At 45.1% G+C, this 25,412-nt stretch overlaps 2 protein-coding genes and 1 long non-coding RNA gene across 10 annotated transcripts in view; 1 reads left to right on the forward strand and 2 right to left on the reverse strand.

The window, feature by feature from the left end:
• mcf2l2 (MCF.2 cell line derived transforming sequence-like 2) overlaps window positions 1-25,412 on the forward strand; it is a 64,425-nt gene that overhangs the window by 31,191 nt on the left and 7,822 nt on the right. For 5 of the 8 annotated variants that reach the window (XM_077023381.1, XM_077023379.1, XM_077023382.1 and 2 more), the window contains exons 13-30: window positions 445-622; window positions 1,084-1,184; window positions 1,526-1,614; window positions 9,568-9,634; window positions 10,258-10,373; window positions 11,223-11,292; window positions 11,407-11,499; window positions 12,083-12,175; window positions 12,272-12,397; window positions 12,521-12,742; window positions 13,361-13,453; window positions 16,636-16,714; window positions 17,100-17,154; window positions 17,282-17,379; window positions 22,051-22,149; window positions 24,086-24,178; window positions 24,669-24,743; window positions 25,094-25,183. In XM_077023381.1, coding sequence (XP_076879496.1) covers window positions 445-622; window positions 1,084-1,184; window positions 1,526-1,614; window positions 9,568-9,634; window positions 10,258-10,373; window positions 11,223-11,292; window positions 11,407-11,499; window positions 12,083-12,175; window positions 12,272-12,397; window positions 12,521-12,742; window positions 13,361-13,453; window positions 16,636-16,714; window positions 17,100-17,154; window positions 17,282-17,379; window positions 22,051-22,149; window positions 24,086-24,178; window positions 24,669-24,743; window positions 25,094-25,183 — 1,837 coding nt within the window. The remainder of the gene's footprint in view (window positions 1-444; window positions 623-1,083; window positions 1,185-1,525; window positions 1,615-9,567; window positions 9,635-10,257; window positions 10,374-11,222; window positions 11,293-11,406; window positions 11,500-12,082; window positions 12,176-12,271; window positions 12,398-12,520; window positions 12,743-13,360; window positions 13,454-16,635; window positions 16,715-17,099; window positions 17,155-17,281; window positions 17,380-22,050; window positions 22,150-24,085; window positions 24,179-24,668; window positions 24,744-25,093; window positions 25,184-25,412) is intronic. The other 3 variants (XM_077023380.1, XM_077023383.1, XM_077023386.1) reach the window with 2 other exon arrangements.
• Window positions 3,628-7,669, reverse strand: b3gnt5a (UDP-GlcNAc:betaGal beta-1,3-N-acetylglucosaminyltransferase 5a). The gene is made up of 2 exons (XM_077023387.1): window positions 7,515-7,669; window positions 3,628-5,035 (listed from the first exon to the last, which is right to left on the reverse strand). The coding sequence occupies exon 2, from the start codon at window positions 4,850-4,852 to the stop codon at window positions 3,713-3,715; it is 1,140 nt and encodes a 379-aa protein (XP_076879502.1). The 5' UTR covers window positions 4,853-5,035; window positions 7,515-7,669; the 3' UTR covers window positions 3,628-3,712.
• On the reverse strand, window positions 19,029-25,234 carry LOC143527970 (uncharacterized). Its single transcript, XR_013134322.1, has 3 exons — window positions 25,033-25,234; window positions 24,511-24,685; window positions 19,029-19,356 (listed from the first exon to the last, which is right to left on the reverse strand). It is a non-coding gene; the product is annotated as an uncharacterized LOC143527970 (long non-coding RNA).

Consider the following 25,412-nt stretch of genomic DNA (forward strand, 5'->3'; position numbering starts at 1 on the left):
TCAGTGATCAGGTTTTGAAGATGTCTTCTTTGGAACAACTTAACACAATAAGGGATGCTGAATAAAGGATATGAAAACTTTGTCATACAGTTTTATATTATTTAGTTCCACACAGTATTAGTTAATAAATTACATAACAATACTGTTATTAACTAACTTAATTAATAAGACACTGTGTGATTTATGTGTTAGTGTTACCTGATGTTAGGAGAATTCTCTCTCTCCAGGGTAGGAACCTGTCTGACTCTGAATACAGCTGTCTGATTCTGAACACAGCTGTCTGATTCTGAACACAACTGTCTGACTTTACACAGGCCCTGAACACAGCTGTCTGACTCTACACAGGCCCTGAACACAGCTGTGGTTTCAATCTTTTATTCTTTCAGAAAACAAAAAATACTAAAGTAAACTTCTGGTGCTGGTTTGCAATCTGTGCTCCATTAGGTCAAAGCGCAGACGGCCTTGAAGAGGCTGGAGGAGGTGGAGGAGATGTTTGCCAAGAGGCACGTCAGTCTGAAGAAGCTCTCCGCCAAGCAGACCAGGCCTGTGCAGCCAGTGGCACCACGTCCAGAAGCTTCGCCCAAGCGGCCTTTGCCTAAAGCAGCGCGCCCTACAGGACAGAGTGAGCAACTGCAGGAAGGCAGCGAGGAACGACACCTCTCTGCCTAGCAGCAGAGTCACTCAGACAAACTCCACTCATTTTTTTACATGCAGTATTACACCTATTATTTGAACCTGTTCTACAGAGTTTGAAACTACTGAAACACATCTGTATTAAGTGCTTTTAAATGTGCATGGTGCCTGGAGAACAGCTGTGCCAGGACTGCACTAATGTGGAGATGTTTAGATACGAAGGACCTCATGGTCCTGGCTACTCACCCTACTACCTTACCCTAATACTACTGTAGAGTATTATTAATATTAAAGTAGTATTCTCCACAAGAGCCACTGTTCTGAAATAGTTTTGCTGCTTCACATCAATGACACTGTGTGCTTGTTACAATGTTGTGAACCCTGGTCTTTGTTACTGTATAAAATACATACTTTATTTCTCACTATATTTCTCACTTTATTTCTCTCCAGCATCAAACCGCAGAGGATTAGAGCAGAGTTCCACCAAGCTGTCTCCTGAGACGGACCTGCTGAAGAAGAAGATCACCCGCAAGTCTAGAGGAGGCATCAAGGTGCTGGGTAGTGCTGGGTAGTGCTGGGGAGTGCTGAATAGTACTGGGTAGTGCTAGGTAGTACAGAGTGGTGCTAAGTAGTACTGAGTAGGACTGGTAGTGCTAAGTAGTACTGAGTAGGACTGGTAGTGCTAAGTAGTGCTGAGTAGGGCTGGGTAGTGCTGAGTAGGGTTGAGTAGTACAGAGTAGGGTTGAGTAGTACTGAGTGGTGCTGAGTAGTGCTGGGTAGATCCTGGGTAGTGCTGGGTCGTGCTGGGTAGGTACACACTGGGCACATTTGACTCCATTCAAATCTCTGTGCCTCTGGGCAACATGACTCACACTCGTCTGTCCTGTTTAAGATTGAAGTGATGCATGAAGAAAGCCAAGGGGGGTCCACCCATGTCCTCGTCCCCAGTGAGAGTGAGGAGAGCCTGTGTGACAGGAGGAGGTAGGCACTGTCCCTACATTACACTACAGACACACGCTACAGACATACACTACAGACACACGCTAGAGACATACACTACAGACACATGCTACACATACACTACAGACATACTCCTAATCAACACACGCTACAGACATACACTACAGAAGCACTCCCCATCAACACACTACAGACACATGCTACAGACATACACTACAGACACACGCTACGTACAAACGCTACAGACATACACTACAGACCCACTCCCCATCAACACACAACAGACATACACTACAGACATACACTACAAACACACGCTACAGACATACACTACAGACACGCTACAGACATACACTTCAGAAACATTTCCCATCAACACACTACAGACACACGCTACAGACATACATTACAGACACACGCTACAGACATACACTACAGAAACACTCCCCATCAACACACTACAGACACATACTACAGACAAACACTACAGACACACTCCCCATCAACACACTACAGACACATGCTACAGACATACACTACAGACACATGCTACATACAGACACATGCTACAGACATACACTACAGACACACGCTACAGACATACACTACAGAAACACTCCCCATCAACACACTACAGACACACGCTACAGACATACACTACAGACACATGCTACAGACATACACTACAGACACATGCTACAGACATACACTCCCCAGCAACACACTACAGACACACGCTACAGACATACACTACAGACACACGCTACAGACACACTCCCCATCAACATACTACAGACACATGCTACACACCAGGGCCAGAGTGGGACACTCTTTCAGCCTGGGAGTTTCATGCCCAAATCCGGCCCAAAATTATTTTTCCCTCCCAATCGGCCCAAACTAGAGACTGACATGAGCCGGCCCATCTGGATTCCTCCCGAATCTCCCGATTAGCCACTCCGGCTCTGCTACAGACATACACTACAAACACATTCCCCATCAACACACTACAGACACACGCTATAGACATAAACTACAGAAACACTCCCCATTAACATACTACAGACACATGCTACAGACATACACTATAGACACACGCTACACACATACACTACAGAAACACTCCCCATCAATATACTACAGACACACGCTACACACATACACTACAGACACACACTCCCCATCAACACACTACAGACACCCGCTACAGACATACACTACAGAAACACTCCCCATCAACACACTACAGACACACGCTACAGACATTCACTACAGACACACTCCCCAACACACCACAGACACACGCTACAGACACACTCCCCATCCATGTATGACAGAGACACTCCCTCTCTACAAATTACTGCCACATGCTACAGACACACACTACAGGCACACTCCCAATCAATACACTACAGACACACACTACAGACACTCTCAGTCCACACATTACAGACACACTCCCTGCCCACATACGACAGATACACTTCCCGTCCACATACTACAGACACACTGCCTATCTACACACTACAGACACATCTCCCATCCACATTGTAGCTGCTAAGTACGTAAAAATTAGCTGGTGTATAAAGAGCATTTAAAAAAGTCTACTAAAATCTTGGTTGTGTAGAATTGTTGACAAGGCATGATGTGGCCTGAGAGATGTGTATTGAGAAATGACATGAAGTGTGTCTGTGTCACAAATGTCTGTGTCACATGTCTGTGTCACAAATTCTGGATGAGCAGAGATTGTGGAGCTTCCTGTTTAATACAAACATCAGGGATCACAGTGGACACAAACATGGCAAGCATGCACAAACATTCATCGTACGTTCATGCTTACATGAACAGACACCATTCCTGTTAGACATTCTTGTAGAGGTATATGAAAGATCATGCAATTCTCATAAATTACTACACTTTTGTGAAAGAATTTGTAAATGTGAAACTAATTTTGATCTGATGTTAAAGGGCTTGTCCTTGTTTGAGGACTCTCTCTCCTCTCAGATCAGTGACAGCGGTAACAGCAGTGTGCAGAAATGTCCTTGAGATCTTCATTAGTATAAAAATCTAACAATGAAAAACATGTTAAATACTGCAATGAGTTCACAGACTTCATAGTGCATCATGAAAACGCTGCTCTGCAAGGGTAGGTGTTTGAAAAATAAGGCTTACAAAGGAGCAGCATCTTCACAGCTGTGCAATACAGTTTTCCCAGGAGCCCTGAAGATACGTCATTTACCTCTGGAGCAGTTGCTTCTCTCCAGAGATATCCAATGTCCTCCTCATGTCCATGTGAGGTGATCATTTTTTCATAAATGCACGGGTGATAAGGGGCCTTCCCTTCTCCAGCGAAATAAACATGCTCTTGGGGTGAAACCCCAACCATGTTTGCACACATGCCCATGAAAACATCGTCAATATGGAGTGAGGCATTCAGGGATAGAGTGGCATGATAAATTTTGTCTGCAACGTCTCTGGACACCACGTAGCCGGCCCCAGACGTGTAGTCTGGGTAGGAAGACCACTGGTACATCTGAACAGGAACGTAGTACTTGCTGCTCTTCCGGCGGACTGGAGGGGCTCCCTTGTGCACGTGCCCCATCCAGACGTCCTTCACGCCCTGCTGGACCAGGACCTGCAGGTAACGCACCAGGTTGGGCACGTGGACGAAGATGTCATCGTCTGCGGACATGAGGAAGCGGGCGTGAGCGCAGCGTGCGTGTGCCCAGCGGAACTGCATCAGCAGCTTTAGGGTCAAGTTGTGGAACGTGTCTGAGAAGTTCTGCTGGACCAGGTCGCCGTAGATCTCGTCTTCAGCCAGGAGCTTCTGCTGAAGCGTGCTTCTCTCGTGTCCGTCGGCGGGGATGCCCATGACGAACACCACCTTGACGGTGACGCCCAGCTTCTGCCTGAGAGAGGTGTAGTTTCCCCAGGTGGAGCGAATGGAATGTCTCCTTTTAAAGTTCTTGGGGGACGATTTGACAAACAGAAGGAGCAGTACATCACTCCCCACACATGTGTTCTCATGGTCAATGATGTAAGGGAAACGCCCAAAGCTGTCCGCTTCCCTGCGACTCACGCTGAGGCTCCTGTTTATGAAGTCATAGCTGTTGACCAGGTACCGGTAGGAGTAGGACTTCACATGGCTTACCACGTGATGATCTAGTTCCTCCCAGCAGACCATGAGCACTGACAGAACACAGCACATGGAAATCAGCTGCACAAACTGACACTTTCTGACCCTCCTAAAATTGATAAACATTCTGCTGGCGTAATCTTCCCAGATCCTCTTGTCAAGTCCTGTTAACCAGAGCTTTGGTTGAGCAATTCAGAAGCTGAACCTGTTCGAGCTCCATTGTAAACACATGAGTTCATATATGCTGGAGAAAACTGCATCAAGTCCTTGGTGGTGTTACTGAAACCCACACACCTCTGTAACTGCTACCTGCAAAAAGAGGAAAAGTGGTTTTATAATTTATTTAGCTGCATAACTTGACATTAATACTTAACATCAAGGATGTCACAGCATTGTTTCCTAGGCTGAAGAAGCTATAGTAAAGACACCAGGTCACACACACACACACACACATACACACACACACACACACACACACACACACACACACACACACACACACACACACACACACACACACACACACACACACACACACACACACACACACACACACACCTCTATCACACACACACACACCTCTATCACACACACTTCTCTCACACACTCTGCTCTCTCAGATCCCTGTCTACATCAACACTCTCATCCCTTCACCATACCCTGGCCTGCAGTGTGTATTTTATGTTGTAAAGATTTGTAATGAGGATTAACAATGAGCAAACTGTTCTAACCAGGTCTAACCGTCTCTGGCTAAACTACTATGGTTAGCCTATTGACTAGCCTGTTATCTAACCAGTTCATGTCTCTCTGTAGCACAGCCTGCATGTCTCTGATTACGTTCAGTATGTGAATGTAGTTGGATTGTGGTTATACTTGATATTATCATGGTTATCGCTTTGAACAATGAGGCCTGTTAAATAGTTTATGTTCACCAACCGTTCCTGTGAGTTAGGCTTAAGGTTCCTGTGAGTTAGAGTTAGGGTTCCTGTGAGTTAGAGTTAGGGATCCTGTGAGTTAGGGTTCCTGAATCTGTAGCTGAAGCCCTCATGCAGGGAACCTCACAGAATCGCCAGCACAGCAGCGTGTTAAACAATGAAGGGTTTAAAGGGCAGAGAGAGTTGAAACACTGCACACTGTACAAATGCTGATGATGACAAAAACGATCATTAAAGTTGCAAATCCACCCAGAGCCTGGGCCGAACAACACAGAGGCCCAGGAGAACACACGCTAAACAGCCTTGTGTCAATAGAAGCGGGCATCATGTGTCCTGCCAACCACACTGTTTGGTTAAAGGACTTATTCATTTTTCATATGGGGCTGTCAAACTCTCCTCTTACACATTCAAAATTATGCTTCCTCATTTACAATCAGTATATATATTTTATATTATATATATATTTATATTCAAGGCGCAGAAACCAAGTGCTTTATTTAGTACTGTACATTATCACACTTCTCAGTAGTAACAACTCTGGAGATCATTTTAACTTAAGATAATTACCAATTTGAACATGTTCTGTAAACTTCTCATAGAAATGTCTTTACTATGGTCTTTACTACATGACAGACCAACAACTCAAAAGGCCTGTGTTCTTTAGAGAGCTCTCGGGGGCTCGAACAGTTCCCAGACCCCCTGAGCTCATATTGTCTGCGAGAATATGAATCTGGTGCTCACTGTTGGAAGCAGAAATGCACACCAAACAAGTTCCTCATTGCTTCTGTTGAGTTTTGTATCTGCACAATTCTGGGCACTTCAATTCTCTTTTGTGGTCTTGCAGTAGTACGTATCTTATTTAAGGGCAAATGCAAAGTTAAGCTATTTACATAGACATCACTGGTTTTTCTGAATTTACATATGTAGAAGTGTGTTTGTGTGCGTGTGTTTGTGTGCGTGTGTGTGTGTGTGTGTGTGTGTGTGTGTGTGTGTGTGTGCGTGTGTGTGTGCACACACATTTCTGGGGGCTATGTGTGTAACACATAAGTGATGAACACACTGCATCATTTCCTGTTGCTTCATTTCCAAGTTTTCATCTACTTTCACTGTTCAGATGTTCCCGGAAATATTCATGCTCATACAAATCTGTTACACATTATAATACTTCATAGTGCTTCAACATTTTTTCCAACCAATTTTGATTGACAAGGCATTTTAGAATTTTTAAGTTTCTAAAACAGCTGGTACAATTCAGTAATTCATACTAACCACTAACACACAGCCCAAATTATTCCACACTTAGATTTTAATGTTCCTTCTTTGAGACTGTGAGCTGTGCAATGCAACTTAATTGACTTATTTGATTATGGCTGGTGAGCAAAACACTAGAACCATCAACAAAACAATTTCTTGAGCAGAGCATGTGACTGACAGTGAGCTGGGATAGGAGTCGGCTTTAGAGGAGGGGCCTCTAGCTGCAGAGCTAACGAAGAATTCACACTCAACTCCAACAACTGAATGTTTATGTGTTGTCAGGGGTTTTAGTTATATGACCCATTTCTGCCATGTCTAAAGGCGCATTTCTTTGAACTTGTTACTACTGTTCACGTCACTGTACTGTTCACGTCACTGTACTGTTTACTGTACAACGTTCCTGTTCGTATCTGTGGTTAGTAAATATGAATATATTTTCCACTGATCGACAGCTGAAAAGATAACTTGGTACAGGTGTGTGGAACCATTCCAGAGAGCCTCCTGCCAGTCAGTTAATGCTCTGCCTCAAAATGAGAATCTTATGTTATTTACTAGTGTGATAAAAAGTCACATTTGCCCACCCCTAAGATGTGACTTACCTGTGTATTAGCCAGTGGTGCCTTGTGAGAACAGGATCTTCAAAACAGGATCACCTCCGTGCTCTGTCAGCTCTGAGATGTTTGCTTGCTGAAGCCTGACAGTTATGTGCTAAACGTTGGTTAACATGAAACTTGCTTGAGCAGTTTTCTCCCCTGGGAGGGACTGAAGAGGGAGGAGCGTGCCTGCCTTGTGGGGCGGGGCAGACCAGTTAGTCCTGCCCCCCCCAGTGAATGCCACTAAGTGCCACTCTGGAATTTGTGTCATCAGAATTATGTAACAGATAGGCAGCAAGCGTGACGTCACAGGGCTGAGGTACAGCTTGAGTGTGGATGAGGAGGAAGGGCTGGCCAGGTGGGGCAGGGTGGGGCAGTAGAGCCTCAGCTCACACACTCTCTTTCTGCAGGTTCTGCGATCTTCACGTTCCTTACACTGACCTGAAACCTGAAACCTGATGACACTGCGAGGCAGCACACTGTGGGGTCACTCAAGTGTAGTTTAACATTAAATGACACAATGTTTACATTTTATTCAGCAAAACCACACTGAACCATACCGAAGTAATTTTCAAATTACATATCGATTTACAAAGGTAAAACCATGTTGTATTATGTTGTGAATATATTAGTGAAAATATTTAATAAATATGTTCTTTTAAACTTTTTTTTAGGTTTGATTTATAAATGTTTCAGTGTTAACCTAAGGAAGTTTACTATATTCCTGAATATTATACTTGTCACAACATTAACTAAAGTTTTTTGCTTGCAATAATGTTGTGAGCCAGTTATCACAAATACATGGACCAATGATGCTCTGTGTTCTGTTTCATCCAAAAGACGTTTATTTTACTTCCAGCAGTAATCTAACCCCATTGTCTGACCACAAAGTGGTATATCACATTTTGGTATTATTTTTGTACTACTAAGGCATCAGTGTACGTCATCGTCGCACGTCAGATGTGCATATTGCAAAGACACGTGGGAGTGTCCAGTGGTGCTGCTTCATTCAGGTCCATTCGGATATGCAGTTACACCACACATGGGGTGAGGTAGAGTACACACGAGTCATAGAAGTGGTTCCTAACACCGCATTTACATGAACCATATTTATACTATGATAAATGTAAAATGAAACTGAGAGTTTTGTAATTAGCAACATGACAGTTTTGGTCTACTCAGGAAACTTCACTATAAGGGGAGGATCCTCCATACCTAAGGCTGAGCAGTGTGTGTGTGTGTGTGTGTGTGTGTGTGTGTGTGTGCGTGTGTGTGTGTGTGTGTGTGTGTGTGTGTGTGTGTGTGTGTGTGTGTGTGTGTGTGTGTGTGTGTGTGTGTATGTCTGTGTCTTTAAGATAAGGGATTTGAGAGTGTGGCACGTTACTCCTTCAGCACGTAACTCTGGCAGAATTTAACAAGAGTCTGAAAAATCAATTACAGCTTTTCAGCCAATGATATTCTTCTCACATTAATTGGTGTCTTTTCGGCCAATCATATTGTAACCAGCTCTGCTTAGCGTACTAGCCAAACATAAAGATATGTGTTAAAAGAAGTGGAAGTCTGTCAGAGTCTTGGATTAAAGAAGGTTATCCCATAACTGAGGGGCTTTATATGAGAAGGCTCTTCTTCTGCCTGTAATCTTACAAATCCTAGGAGAAATCCTGTGGTTTTAGAACATATTCGGTGAGGCATGTTTTAATACAGTAGGTTTACTCCGATGCTATGGGGTCAAACCATTCTTTAAAATTTCAACAAAAGAATTTTAAAATCAATCTGAAACAGTACAAAAAGAACAGACCAATGTGATTCAACTTTCTAGCTCTTGTCAGGATGTTGAGGGGTTGGTAACAGCAGAAAGGAGGCGTGGTTCTACACATATACTGAGTTTCTGTCTCACTGATTCTCTGTCACTGCAGTGAACGTGCTGTGGGGTGTTGGACTGCAACTCCCTGGATCTGTGCTATATTGTACTCTTTGTTTTAATTGTCAAGCACATATACCTGTTTTACAAGCCCCCCCCCCCTCTCTCTCTGCCCCCCCTTCCTCCCTCCATCCACAGACACATAATGAATGAGCTGATTGAGACGGAGAGACTGTATGTGGATGAGCTCCACAGCATAATGGAGGTGCATCTCTCTGTTCTTTGTGTCTTTGTTCCTCGTGGGCAGTGGCGTGCATGCGTCCAGTAGCTGTGTTTTCACTCGTCTGCCTGCCGAACACAAAAGACTCCATGAAACCTGCTGCTGTGGTTAACGTCGATGTTGTTTTTGTATTGTTCTTGTTATTGTTACGCTGTCAAAACTGTTTTAGTGTCTCAGTCGAGTAAGAGCAATTTCTGTGTCATTTCTGAAAAGCATATTTACACATTTTAGTGTGTGTTGCATAGAAAGTAATCATCAACAGCAGCAGTTCAAAGCATTGTAGGGTTAGTGCTAAAGCTGTCAGAGTTTACATGGATATATGAGACCATTGAAATGCAGATATCAGAAGTACACTATCTTTACATATACTGCAGTATGAACATTGCAAATATAAGCTAGGGAGGAGATGCAAAAATCAGTGTAATATGAATTGTGTGGCGTTACTGGAGTATAAAGTGCAGTACAGTGCAGTGTGTACAGTGAGCGCAGAGCAGGGGGTGCAGTGAGTGCTGTGGGTGTAGTGATGTGTTAAAGTGTAGAGTGTGTGTGTTAGCGTGTTCCTACTGTTCTTAGTGTGTGTTTCAGTGTTAGTTCCTCTGGTCTGCCAGGGTTATGCTGCGGCTCTCAGTGATTCAAAGCTGACCCACCTGATCCCAGCGGCACTGCAGGACAAGCAGGAGGTGCTCTTCGGGAACCTGCCTGAGATCTATGACTTCCACAATAAGTAAGTTCTGCTTTCCACACACGTGGTCCATACATAAATAACCCGACTCTGGTTTCTGTCAGCCGCACACGGCCTGTTTCTACTACATCCCACTGATGTCATGACTTAACTGGGGGCGATTTCTACTACAAAAACCCGTTTCACAAGTTTAACCTCCACCCCAACACTCTGACAACAACACAAAGATCCGAACACAAGGAACCTGATACCTGTTAACAAGGGGAGGCCTCTGTCCTGCCTTTGTTCTGGGTGCCATGGCGACTGCTGGCGGTAGGCTCTCTGGGGCTGAGAGACAGGTGCCGTCATCCAGGCCGGAACCTTTCAAGGCTTGACCCAGTCTGTCTCACACCTTCATAGAGAGGCTGCCTCACACCTTGTTCGTATCCCTTCTTGTAAGACAGTTTTTAAATGTGTGTGTGGGTACAGTTAGGGCATAAGGTCTGTCAACAGTGACAACAGAAGTAAACCCAAACATCACAACATAGCAGTAAAGTGACCCCACCCGAACTGGGCCACACAGGAAAAAACACACTGGATCTAAACATCAGAACTTAGCACTAAAGTGATCACAGCTGAAGTGAAGCGTGCCTTAAATGTTTTACCTCTCTGTTAATTAATAACATGTTGTAATTGGCTGCAAGTTCAAAGCAAATGATCCAATCCAGTTCCTTAAAGAAGTTACCTGATTAGATAGTTTTTACATATTTGGAAGAGAGTTTTGTCATTGAATTATCATATAACACAGTGACATGTTAACTAATTTGATTTAATTATCATATAATGCAGTGACATGATTATTTGATTGCTGTCTCTCTTTCCTTCCTTCATTTTGTCCCTGATCTTCTACAGAATGTTTCTCAAAGAACTGGAGAATTGCTTGGAGAAGCCAGAGTTGGTGGGAATGTGCTTCCTGAAGAGGGTGAGCAACATCACAAACCCCCACTAAAGTGTGATCTTCCGCCTCAGGCCACACTCCCGGGGCTTGTGGGATTGCTCAGATGCAGAATGAAAGACTCTTTATGCTCTTCCACAGAAAGAAGAGTTGCAGGTGTATGAGAAATACTGTCAGAACAAGCCTCGCTCTGAAGCTCTCTGGAGGCAGTGTGGGGACAGCCTGTTTTTCCAGGTGACAGCTGAGATCCACCACTCCACCCTTCCTGAGTTCTCCTTCTGAGATCCACCACTCCACCCTTCCTGAGTTCTCCTTCTGAGATCCACCACTCCACCCTTCCTGAGTTCTCCTTCTGAGATCCACCACTCCACCCTTCCTGAGTTCTCCTTCTGAGATCCACCACTCCACCCTTCCTGAGTTCTCCTTCTGAGATCCACCACTCCACCCTTCCTGAGTTCTCCTTCTGAGATCCACCACTCCACCCTTCCTGAGTTCTCCTTCTGAGATCCACCACTCCACCCTTCCTGAGTTCTCCTTCTGAGATCCACCACTCCACCCTTCCTGAGTTCTCCTTCTGAGATCCACCACTCCACCCTTCCTGAGTTCTCCTTCTGAGATCCACCACTCCACCCTTCCTGAGTTCTCCTTCTGAGATCCACCACTCCACCTCTCCTTCCCCCACTTGAAAAAGCTGTCATACTTCTCAAAAACACACTGGATAGTCCTGTTTCATCAGTGTTCTATATATGCATTTCAGAATGCTATATTATTTGCAAATATAAGATTTTTTTTCAGATGGAATCTATGTTTCATGTAGGAGTGTCAGAGACGATTGGACCATAAGCTGTCTTTAGATGCATATCTGCTGAAGCCTGTGCAGAGAATCACCAAGTATCAGCTAATGCTAAAGGTGAGGCTTGCTGTGTTGCTCCTGTATTATGCTTTGCTTTGCATGTTATTTGTATTTCTGAAATACAAATTTTCTGTTTGTGTTTGCTGTTGCTAGGAGATGCTGAAATGCAGCAGGAGTTCCGGGGGCACAGCGGAGTTGGAGGAAGCTTTGGCCACCGTGCTGGACATAATTAAATCGGTTAACGATTCAATGCACCAAATTGCTATCACTGGATTTGAGGTATATTGGCAAATAACATTCTGGGTTTCATGCAGTTTCATTGTATGTCTTTGATAGATGGAATATTAAAAGATTTTTCTTGTTTGTTTGTGTGTGTGTGTGTGTGTGTGTGTGTGTGTGTAGGGTAATCTGAATGATCTGGGAAAACTGCTAATGCAAGGCTCTTTCAACGTGTGGACGGACCATAAGAAAGGTCACAGTAAGGTGAAGGACCTGGCGCGCTTCAAGCCCATGCAGAGGCACCTCTTCCTGTACAACAACATCCTTTTGTTCTGCAAGAAGCGTGAAGAGGCCTCTGATGGCCATGAGAAATCCCCCTCCTATAGCTTCAAGCACTCCCTGAAGGTATGCAAACCATCAAAGGGTCCTGACAAATCCTGAGGTAGGGTTTTGGACTTTCTTAGACACCCCTAGACACCCCTAGACACCCCTAGACAGTCTTTTGGGTCTCTGGAGTTCCTGACTAGCAGCTATATTTGGTGTTGAGGTTTGAAATTAGTAGAACATTGCACAGGCCTCATGCGGTAATTTGTTTAATAATTAATCAAATAATTCATAGAATAATGAACGGTTATTGTGAACTCAATCTCTGAAACCTTTGACATCTCATGCCTGTATTGTTGTCTCATGCCTGTATTGTTGTCTCATGGCTGTATTGTTGTCTCATGCCTCTGTTGTTCTCATGCCTGTATTGTTGTTTCATGTCTATATTGTTGTCTCATGTCTATATTGTTGTCTCATGCCTCTATTGATGTCTCATGCCTGTATTGTTGTCTCATGCCTGGATTGTTGCTGGATAATAATTGGACATGTTGGGTATCCAGAAAGTCTTTCATGTCTAAGAATCCCAACGAATTCCATGTATTTTTGCAACTGTGTACATCTGCAGGTTAATTTTAAGGTTACATTTTGGACTTGTATTTTAACACATGCTGACTTAAGGTTATGTTAAATGTTTGTCAGATGAGTGCAGTTGGAATCACAGAGAATGTCAAAGGAGACCTCAAGAAGTTCGAAATCTGGTACAACGGGAGAGAAGAAGTCTACATCATTCAGGTATTGGCTTGAGGTTAGAGGTCAAGATTAGGAAGCAGTTGTGTCCTGCAGTATAGCTGCATCTTTGAATAAATGTGGAATGGAACATGCCGGCACCACTGGGTTGCCGTAACAACACTGTCAGAGTCGCTGTTATGAGCACCTATAGAGAGGGAGATTCATCTACAATCGTCAAACCAAGTTCATAGTGCACAGACAGCACATCAAGATTAATTGCTCAAGGATATATTAAAAAGCCTTGGGCAGCTTCGTCTTCCGGGAGAGGTTTGCACAGCACCGATAGCAACCGATAATAACCCGCCCTCGGAGACAGAGGAGCTGAACATAGAAACAGAGGTGGCTCTCTGACGGAGGAGCTAGCGCTAGGCTAAGAGCTAACCCACACAGGACCTGACGTGCTGATGCTGACACTGCCTGCCAACGTCTCCTCTCTGGAAAATAAGATGGAGTATCTAAGGTTGGACTAATAACAGATCAGGAGGTGAGAGATGTTTTCCTCAGACTGGGCTGACTGTCACAGGACATGATATTGGTATGGAGGGTGAACACCTTTCTGTGCAGGTTGGAGGCACTCAGTGAAAAATGTGAGATGGTGCTTTGTGCAATTAATTAAAGAACAGATGGTGCAACAGTGTAAATTGCATTTCCACCCACTGCTCTGCAGATATGGAGCTGTTTTAAATGCCAACCCTTTTATCCTCCAAGGGAAATGTGTAATAATAACCATCACTGCTGTGTACATCCTTGACGCAACCATACAGATACACTGTAGCACTGCTGCAGCTGTACTGACTGCTTGGCTTTCACAGAAATTAGGGGTAGGGTTTGGGGTGGGATTGGGGGTAGGGGTTGGGGTGGGATTAGGGGTAGGGGTTGGGGTGGGATTTAGGGGTAGGGGTTGGGGTGGGATTGGGGGTAGGGGTTGGGGTGGGATTGGGGGTAGGGGTTGGGGTGGGATTGGGGGTAGGGGTTGAGGTGGGATTAGGGGTAGGGGTAGGAGTAGGGGTGGGTTTGGATAAGAGTTAGATACAGAGACATTAAGAGTTTGTGGCTGGGTATACAGTCTACAGACTCTAGGACTCTAGAACTGATCCCCACTCCAATAATGACATCAACATCTTCAGTAACCTCAACACCAACAGTGAAGCCCACTCCCCAACACAAGGACCAGGCACTAAGTCTTGCCCCTAATGTACTCTGGGCCCTGAGGTAAAGCTGTATGTCCTACCTTGAAAGCAGGCTGTGTATTTAAGGAGTGTGCAGACCAACAGATTTCTGTTCTCATAGACATATTCAACACTTCTCGTCGAGCCGTTATACCATCCTGCTTTGAAAACCTCAAGTGTCCCTGTACGAAAAAAGTCCACAGTCACCAGTTTAATCGATTATGGTCCAGTAGCACTCACTTCCATTATAATGAAGCGCTTTGAAAAGGACCATCAAGGACCATATTACATCTGTTCTACCATCCTCACTCGACCCACCGCAGTTTGCGTCCTGCCTATATCGCTCCACTGAGGAGGCTTCATCCAACACACTCCAGCTGAGCCTGGAACATCTGGAGAGCAAGAACACGTACGGATGGTGTTTGCTGATTTCAGCTCAGCACCTTCACTACAATTCACCCCCAGCATCTGGTCATCACACTGGGCTTGTTGGGACTGACCCTGACCCTGACCCTGATAGCAGGGTGCTGGCCTGTCCCACAGACGGGCCTCCGTTTGTGTGGGTGACTAATAACACCAGCACCATTTCGGCCTTGTTCTCCACAGGGATGGGTCTGCAGCTCCTTCTGATTACGCCGATGATGCACAACTGTCGTGCAAGGCTTAGTGCTAATCACATCATAAAAAGTGAAGTCTGCAGAAGATGAAGCTAATGTGACCTCTTTCAGGACAAGGAGAAGGTGTACAGAGAAGAAGAGACAGGGAGGAGACGGAGAGGAGACACATTTCATGGACTGGTGCAAAAAATAATAATTCAAGCCCTGAATGACACTAAAACAGTACATGGTGACAGACGTCAGGAGGAAAGGGTCCACTAACACCCCGAATACTCTCACATGCACTGCTGTGGAGATTGTCCAGCACACAACTTTTCTTGGGGTGCATTGTACTGACGACCTGACCTGGTCCAAGTACATGTCCTCTCTTGCTAATGGAGCCCACAGGCAGGAGAGTACACCTGAACACACTGGTCGTCACCATGGCAGCTGAGGAGAGTACACCTGAACACACTGATCGTCACCATGGCAGCTGAGGAGAGTACACCTGAACACACCGATCCTCTCCATGTTCTACACCACGGTGCTCTAACGTCTGGTGCATGTAATCCTTCACCCAGATAGGTTCTGAGGAGAGAAGTAAGAACCGCAGAAGGAACCACTGTGACCTTGCGCCCTAACCTTGATCCTCACGCCCTAAACCTGACCCTCATGCCCTAACCTTAACCTTCATGACCTAACCCTGACCCTCATGCCCTAACCTTAACCTTCATGACCTAACCCTTACCCTTGCACCCTAAACCTGACCCTTGCGCCCTAACTCTAACCTTCATGACCTAACCCTGACCCTCATGCCCTAACCCTAACCCTCACACCCTAACCCTAGACCTCATACCCTAAACCTAATCCTCACACTCTAACCCTAAACCTTGTGCCCTAAACCTAACCCTCACACCCTAACCCTCGTACCTTAAACCTAATCCTCACACCCTAACCCTAACCCTCGTGCCCTAACCCCAACTCTCATGCCTTAACCCTAAACCTCATGCCCTAACCCCAACTCTCATGGCCTAACCCTAACCCTCGTGCCCTAACCCTAACCCTCGTACCCTAACCCCAGCCCTCACAGCCCACCTATTGAGGGCTTGGACAGAAACGTCACCTGTTTAGTGCCATCATCATCATCATCACATCCTGGTCTCCCTCCTCCTCTGGGTGAGAGGAACTGAAGCTTATGGTGTTGCACTGTAATTCTGTTTCCTTGTTCCTAGTTAGTCGACTTATCAGAGGCCAGACATCTATGACATCAACAGCCTTATTCATGCATGTATTTCCTGCAACTCTCCGTCATATTTTACACTTGGACCACAGGATGGCACTGTTGTCCCACCATGTCGCCAACACGTTGCTACTCCTCAGGTTGTCTGTGGTGTGTGAGTGAGTCTGTGTTTGTTCTCAGGCTTCCTCCATGGACGTGAAGAGCATGTGGGTGTCTGAGATTCGCAAAGTGCTGACAGTCCAGCTGGAGGCATGTCGAGGTTCGTCTCTGTCCCTCTGTCCCGGGGGTCTCCTGTCCTCACTAGTTCTCCCCCATCACACACATAGGACAGCACTCTTCATTACACTGTTAGACAGCTTTATGACGGAGAACCTGCTCCACCCTGCTCCACCCACAGGACGGCAGACAGCGCGCCTGCTTCTTTGTACTTAGGGAGATGTTTGAGGGTTAGAGTTAGTGTCTCTGTGATCCAATTCATGTTTTATTGGGAAGTTATTAACCTTCTAGATTAACCGTTGGCCTGCAAATTCAGTTTTTTCTTTTTTAATTGAAATGCAGAACTATGTTTGGACTTAGTATATCTCTCATGAAACCCAGTGTTCTTCAGAGATAAAGTGTAACATTTAACCACATACTTCTTCCAGAGGCCAGCCAGCTTCATCAGCGCATCACAGAGAAGATCTATCATGCTCCTGTGAGGTATTTTGTGTGTGTGTGTGTGTGTGTATGTGTGTGTCTGTGTGTGTAGATCACAAATTATAAAGTGACAGTCAGGTAAGTAAACTTTTGCCCATGTTGCGATTTGCTCTCTGCTTCTGTTGGGCAGGAATGTGCGTAAGGTGGCCCTCCGCCAGTCAGACTCCTCCAGCCCGGAGATGGGCTACCGACGAGGGGACGCCGGCCCCAACATGAGGCAGAAACGAGGTGATCATGCCCGTCCAGCCACTGGCACAGCTCAGTCCAGTACAACTGTGACGCTCTGACACTCTGTCTGTATGACACTTTGACACTCTAACTCTGACACTCTGACTCTCTGACACGCTGATGCTATGACACTCTGACACTCTGTCTATCTGGCACTCTGACGTTCTGACACTTTGACGCTCTTGACTCTCTTGACACTCTGATGCTGACACTCGTAATCAGGATCCACTCAGATTGGCTTCATTTTGGTTTCCTCAGAATGAGTGTGAATGAGAGTGAGCTGTGTAAGATATAAGTCAGTCTGTCCTCCCTACTGCTGCTGACCTGCTGTTCAGCATGAAGCCCATTATGATTTACTGTAACATTCTGTGATCTTTCTGATGGATTGTGGAGTCTCTCACAGGCAGATAATGAGCTGCAGTCTGACTGCTAATCTCTGTCAGAATACAGTTAACGCCTGCATCAGGACTTGTGCCTCCATACTGTTAATCCAGCTCAACAACAGTGACTCATCATATCTTATTTGGTCAGTTACACTGACCTGGAGTGTGTTGTGGTGATATTACAGGATCATGGTAGAGAGAGAAGGAGTGAGGTAGAGTCAAACTCTTGTGAGGTAGATGTTTGGTGAAGTTTTGTTTTGCGGACTGCTGATGCCATTTGAGTGACTCTCAAACGTCACCGGTCACACCTGACACACCCATCACCCATCATGCCTGTCACTTGTCACACTCGTCACTTGTCACACCCATCACACCCGTCACTCCGTGGACTCCTCACTCCACACCGCTGCCATGTGGTGTCACTGGGTAAAAGTTACTACTGAATCAGCAGGAGCAGAAGGAGCTCGGAGACTGGTGAGACTGGTGGGACTGGTGGGACTGGTGAGACTGGAGAATGTGCTGGGCCCTACACAGTGAGGCCCATCCACTCCTTGTGCCTGATACCAGCCTCATGGCAGCAGAGCCGGGGCCTCTCACATGTGGTGTTTGTTCCTGTGAGGTGTTTGTTCTCATGTGATGTTTGTTCTCATGTGGTGTTTGTTTTCATGTGGTGTTTGTTCCTGTGAGGTGTTTGTTCTCATGTGATGTTTGTTCTCATGTGGTGTTTGTTTTCATGTGGTGTTTGTTTTCATGTGGTGTTTGTTCTCATATAGTGTTTGTTCCCGTGGGGTGTTTGTTCTCATGTAGTGTTTGTTCCCGTGAGGTGTTTGTTCTCATGTGTTATTTGTCTTCATGTGGTGTTTGTTCTCATGTAGTGTCTGTTTTCGAGTAGTGTTTGTTCTCATTTGTCGTGTTATTCTCATTTGTTGTTTGCTCTCATGTACTGGTATTTATTCTCGTTTTCAGCTCAAAGAAAACAAGTGCCGTGACTTTTCTTATACCGTGTGGATCACACCAAATATAGATTTTCATTTTTGTCAGGGTTCAGGAGCGAGTCCTGCTTGCAGTTGGAATTTATTGATATTAACTGTCTCTGTTAGCAACTATCTCCTAACAGAAACATCAGTCCACTAATGAGAATTAAGGATTAATCAGGATGAAGATACCCTAGACAAAGGTTATCAGGTTATCTTTGACCTTGTTTTCCAGAAGGCATCCTACATGTGCTGTGATGGGTTAGTTTCATCTGGTACATTCATAGTCATACTGATCTTTCACACTGTGCTATAATAGGAAGCAGAACTTAAAGAAGTCTCCACAGGGACAGCTACGACAGCATTGACGTCATCACTGACACTGATGCCTTTGATGCTTTGGAGGTGTTGGAGAACCTGTGACCCTGTGATTGGGCTGGTTTATCACACTCATGACACTGATCATGTAGGGAAGGATGTGAACATTGTACGTTGTCCTGGAGGCCACACTGGAATCAAGTGAGCAAATGGTCCTGCGGTTCCTCGGTTCCTGTGCAGAACAGCTGTATGTTTGAGAAGGATTCTACACACGGATAACGGCTCCCAGCTTGAGTTGTAATCTGTTAATAGAGTTTTAATAATGTAGGCCCAGTTAGAGACAATACCCATAGACTTATATTCTGAGTTTTAATACCCAAAGACTTCTGAGCTGTCAGCCTTTATATATTTGAATATAATATATTTAATATATTTTATATAGCCTTAAGATATTCTGTATACAGAAATAATCATTTCAGTCAGAAATTGCATTCAATCAGAGATCGCATTTAGTATGGAAAATGAAAAAAAAATACCTGGCCTGCAGTGTGTTATATATTGGTATGTTTTCATTATTGGGGAGAGTTAATGATAAAGAACAGTTAATGATAGAGTTAATGATAAAGTTCTTTAAGATTCCTTATGACAACAGTATTAGCGAACACAGAGACAGACACATCCCATAACTGCCTTTACAAAGAAGCAAAACGTGTCTGACATACACTTCATCTATAGTAGACATGTTCCGCAGTAGACCTCCTGCGATATAACTCTGTTCTGTAGTAGACACGTTCTGCAGTAGACCTCCTGCGATATAACTCTGTTCTGTAGTAGACACGTTCTGCAGTAGACCTCCTGCGATATAACTCTGTTCTGTAGTAGACACGTTCTGCAGTAGACCTTCTGTGATATAAATCTGTTCTGTAGTAGACACATTCTGCAGTAGACCTCCTGCGATATAACTCTGTTCTGTAGTAGACACATTCTGCAGTAGACCTCCTGCGATATAACTCTGTTCTGTAGTAGACACATTCTGCAGTAGACCTCCTGTGATATAACTCTGTTCTGTAGTAGACACATTCTGCAGTAGACCTCCTGTGATATAACTCTGTTCTATAGTAGACACATTCTGCAGTAGACCTCCTGCGATATAACTCTGTTCTGTAGTAGACACGTTCTGCAGTAGACCTCCTGTGATATAACTCTGTTCTGTAGTAGACACGTTCTGCAGTAGACCTCCTGCGATATAACTCTGTTCTGTAGTAGACACGTTCTGCAGTAGACCTCCTGCGATATAAATCTGTTCTGTAGTAGACACATTCTGCAGTAGACCTCCTGCGATATAACTCTGTTCTGTAGTAGACACATTCTGCAGTAGACCTCCTGCGATATAACTCTGTTCTGTAGTAGACACGTTCTGCAGTAGACCTCCTGCGATATAACTCATGTTTCTTTAGTAGACACATTTTGCAGTAGACCTCCTGTGATATAAATCTGTTCTGTAGTAGACACGTTCTGCAGTAGACCTCCTGTGATATAACTCTGTTCTGTAGTAGACACGTTCTGCAGTAGACCTCCTGCGATATAACTCTGTTCTGTAGTAGACACATTCTGCAGTAGACCTCCTGCGATATAACTCTGTTCTGTAGTAGACACGTTCTGCAGTAGACCTCCTGTGATATAAATCTGTTCTGTAGTAGACACGTTCTGCAGTAGACCTCCTGCGATATAAATCTGTTCTGTAGTAGACACGTTCTGCAGTAGACCTCCTGCGATATAACTCTGTTCTGTTGTAGACACGTTCTGCAGTAGACCTCCTGTGATATAACTCTGTTCTGTAGTAGACACATTTTGCAGTAGACCTCCTGTGATATAACTCTGTTCTGTAGTAGACACATTCTGCAGTAGACCTCCTGCGATATAACTCTGTTCTGTTGTAGACACGTTCTGCAGTAGACCTCCTGTGATATAACTCTGTTCTGTAGTAGACACATTTTGCAGTAGACCTCCTGCGATATAACTCTGTTCTGTAGTAGACACATTCTGCAGTAGACCTCCTGCGATATAACTCTGTTCTGTAGTAGACACGTTCTGCAGTAGACCTCCTGCGATATAACTCTGTTCTGTAGTAGACACGTTCTGCAGTAGACCTCCTGTGATATAACTCTGTTCTGTAGTAGACACATTCTGCAGTAGACCTCCTGTGATATAAATCTGTTCTGTAGTAGACACGTTCTGCAGTAGACCTCCTGTGATATAAATCTGTTCTGTAGTAGACACATTCTGCAGTAGACTCCTGTGATATAAATCTGTTCTGTAGTAGACACGTTCTGCAGTAGACCTCCTGCGATATAACTCTGTTCTGTAGTAGACACGTTCTGCAGTAGACCTCCTGTGATATAAATCTGTTCTGTAGTAGACACGTTCTGCAGTAGACCTCCTGCGATATAACTCTGTTCTGTAGTAGACACGTTCTGCAGTAGACCTCCTGTGATATAACTCTGTTCTGTAGTAGACACATTCTGCAGTAGACCTCCTGTGATATAACTCTGTTCTGTAGTAGACACGTTCTGCAGTAGACCTCCTGTGATATAACTCTGTTCTGTAGTAGACACGTTCTGCAGTAGACTTCCTGTGATATAACTCTGTTCTGTAGTAGACACGTTCTGCAGTAGACTTCCTGTGATATAACTCTGTTCTGTAGTAGACACGTTCTGCAGTAGACCTCCTGCGATATAACTCTGTTCTGTAGTAGACACGTTCTGCAGTAGACGTCCTGCGATATAACTCTGTTATGTAGTCGACACGTTCTGCAGTAGATTTGCTCTGATGTACATCGGTTCTGCAAGAGATCTGTTTTAGACCTGCTTTGCTGTAGACTTGTTCTAGACCTGCTTTGCTGTAGACCTGTTCCCACTGCTGTGGTGTTGAGTCCTGGTCCCCTCGCGTGTGTCCTTCTTCTCACTCTCCCGTCTTCTCTCCTTCACGTCTCCTAGCTGATGGTTTCACCAGCCTCACGTCCGACCGTTCTTCGGCTCTGGCTAGAAAGCGCTTCACCTTGCAGGGCCTGTCCAATCGCAGGTCCCTGCCCTCAGGTAAAGCCATGATGTCACTGTCATGTCATGTGCTCACCTACATGATGCCTGTCCTTCAGAGCTGGACTTCCCTCCCTCGTCCGCATCGTGATAAATCACCATCACCACCCATCACTCATCTCTGCACTGTCATGGTTCTTTTTCCTGTGCAAATGGGAACTGCCAGAACACAGGGTCCAGCACACAGGGTCCAGCACACAGGGTCCAGAACACAGGGTCCAGAACACAGGGTCCAGCACACAGGGGCCAGCACACAGGGTCCAGAACACAGGGTCCAGAACACAGGGTCCAGAACACAGATGATAGAACACAGGGGACAGAACACAGGGGCCAGCACACAGATGATAGAACACAGGAGACAGAACACAGGGGACAGAACACAGGGGCCAGAACACAGAGGCCAGAACACAGGGTCTAGAACACAGGGTCCAGAACACAGGATCCAGCACACAGATGATAGAACACAGGAGACAGAACACAGGGGCCAGAACACAGAGGCCAGAATACAGGGTCTAGAACACAGGGTCCAGAACACAGGGTCCAGAACACTGGGTGAAGAACACAGGGACCATACATAGGGGCCAGAACACAGGGCCATACACAGAGGCCAGAACACAGAGTCCAGAACACAGGGTCAAGAACACAGAGGCCATACATAGTGACCAGAATACAGGGGCCAAACACAGGATCCTCTCTGTCAGAGCAAGAGAGTTATTATCAGATTCAGACACTGTCTGAGGATATCTTAACAAAAAAGGCCAACTTCTGCATGTAGTGAAAAGAAAAATTCTCCGTACTCAAATGTCAGAGTGTGATGTCATGGAGTAATGCTCCAACGCACCTCTGTCACAGCCTTGACATTTAAAAAAGTATATTGACATTTTTTTGCCAGACATGTTTGATTCTCCTTCATTTATAGTTCACCTTCAACTTAAAAATCCTTAGTGAAAGTTCTATAATTTGAAGAATGTGTCATTTGGTCTCAAACACCTTCTTCCTGCAGTTGAGTGTTTTTAGAGTGTGAAGTTTGGAACAACACATGCACGCTCGACTGGCCTCCAGACAAAACTCCTACTTGGAAAATTACTTCTGCTGCCAATAAATTCAATCTTGTTAGCATGTCTGGCATCGATGTGTCATGCAGGGCCAGAGAGGATGTGTTTTGCTGAAGTGTCCACAATGTCTCATTGTCTCTCTATCTCTCTCTCATACTCCACTCTCTTCATCTCATATTTGTTAGTCTTAGCCTTCAGACGACATTTGGAAATGGGGGGGGGGGGGGGGGGGGGGTGGAGTCTGCCTGTTTTTAGGGTTAGGGTTACTGCTAGGGTTAGTGTTAAGATTAGGGTTAGTTGGGATTAGGGTTGGGTTAGGTATCAGGATTAGCTAAGGTTGGTTAGGGTTATTTAGGGTTAATGTTAGGGGAGATTAGTTAGGGTTGGGTGTGGGATTAGGGTTAGATTAGGGTTAGTTAGTGTTCAGAAAGCAATCCAGACAGGGAGTAATTGAGACAGGAAGCAGTACAGACAGGAAGTAATTGAGACAGGAAGCAGTACAGACAGGAAGCAGCTGAGACACGAAGAAGAAGCTTGAAAGACAGACGGCTTACACTCCCCCATCCCCCCCCCCCCAACCTCCAACAAATCCATCTGTGGTGCAGTTCAAAAGCTTTTATGCCTTTCCTCTCTCTGTCTCTCTCTCTCTCTCTGTATCTCTCTCTGTCTCTCTCTCTCTCTCTGCCTCACTCCCTGTCTCTTTCTCTGTCTTTTACTTTCTGTCTCTCTCTTACTTTCTGTCTCTCTCTGTCTCTGCCTTTCTCTGTGTCTCTCTTTTTCTGTCTCTCTTTCGCTCTCTCTCTCTGCTTCTCTCTGTGTGTCTCTCTCTCTTTCTGCTGGGTTTCTCCTCTGCATGAGTAACCCTAATCCTTCCACTCCAGAGCCAGCGCGTACTGAGGCGGAGGTGCCACGCCGCTTCTCCCTCACCTCCTCCCTCAGCACCTCCTCTGCTGTGCAGGCTAAAGGTACTAAAGGTACTATAGATACAGCTTTGAGGGGTTGGCCAGGGGGCGTAGTTACTATGGTGGATGGGGGAGGGGGGGCGCTCGTAACAGGGGTGAAGCTCAAGCTTCTTGACTACTGCACTGTAGGGTGTAGGGTGTAGGCTGCAGGCACAGGGGACATCTGGGACATGCAAAGCTTTCCAAATCAGAGCTGTAATTAAGTTAATGAAGCACATGAAATCAAATCTTATACTTTGCAATAAATAAAGTGAAGGAAAGGAATATTGAGTGGGTTGTAATTAGAGGAACTCTGCTCAGTGGTGTCTGGTGGAATGGCATTCAGAATTCTGTAGTGCACTTACAGGAGTGTTGATGAGCAGTTTTCCACAGATGTTTGATGGTCTTCCTGGGATATTGTAGCCACTCTCTCGTGATCTCAGAGCAGCGTGCCATTGCAGATTCTGGCTGAAGTGAGGCAGCCTGTCCCTGAATAAACGTGTTCAACTCTCACTGCCTTCAGGTGCTCCACCTACAGGCCTTAAAAGCAAGAGGCATCAGATTAAGAGTGACCCCACTCCGCTGGGCTACGGAGGAGGTATCAATAACGAGAAAGACCACTGGAAAATGCATGTGCAACATTGCGTTTTAAATTCTTATTTTTGTTTAATGAATGACTTCAGTTTGGATTTTATGTCTGACTTGCTGTAATGTCTCTGTCTGTGTGTGTGTAGTGTTGGTGAAGATCAGATGTCTCATGGACATGACCTGTTAGATTTCCAACACTAGTTTTTTGTGCTCAGCAATGGTGTTGTTATTTCATTTTTTCTAGTAGTGCAGTTTGTCGTTTGTGTGCATGTGTGTGTGCCTCGTGCATGTGTGTGTACCTTGGTTTCTGATTGACCACCGGCATCCAGGCCCCTAATTAAGAGGTGCGTTTTCTCTCAGATACTTTGCAAGGTGCACTTCCTGCCAACATCAGATCTAAAGGTAGAGGAAGTGCCCAGACCAGTGTGCCTAGGTCATCCTCTCAACCAGGTAATCGCAGCTGGAAGAGATAATACTGCAGCTTTCTGTGGTGTTTGTTGTGTTAAAGACTCACAGATTCAGTGGTGTCAAACTGAAGGCTTTTACCAAGCTTCTTAATTTCACATTCTTACTGGACAGTGCTAATTATCCTCACATTATTACTGGACAGTGCTAATTATCCTCACATTATTACTGGACAGTGCTAATTATCCTCACATTCCTATTGGACAGTGCTAAT

The sequence above is a fragment of the Brachyhypopomus gauderio genome, chromosome 12 (assembly GCF_052324685.1).
Source record: "Brachyhypopomus gauderio isolate BG-103 chromosome 12, BGAUD_0.2, whole genome shotgun sequence".
NCBI classification, from domain to species: Eukaryota; Metazoa; Chordata; class Actinopteri; order Gymnotiformes; family Hypopomidae; genus Brachyhypopomus; species Brachyhypopomus gauderio.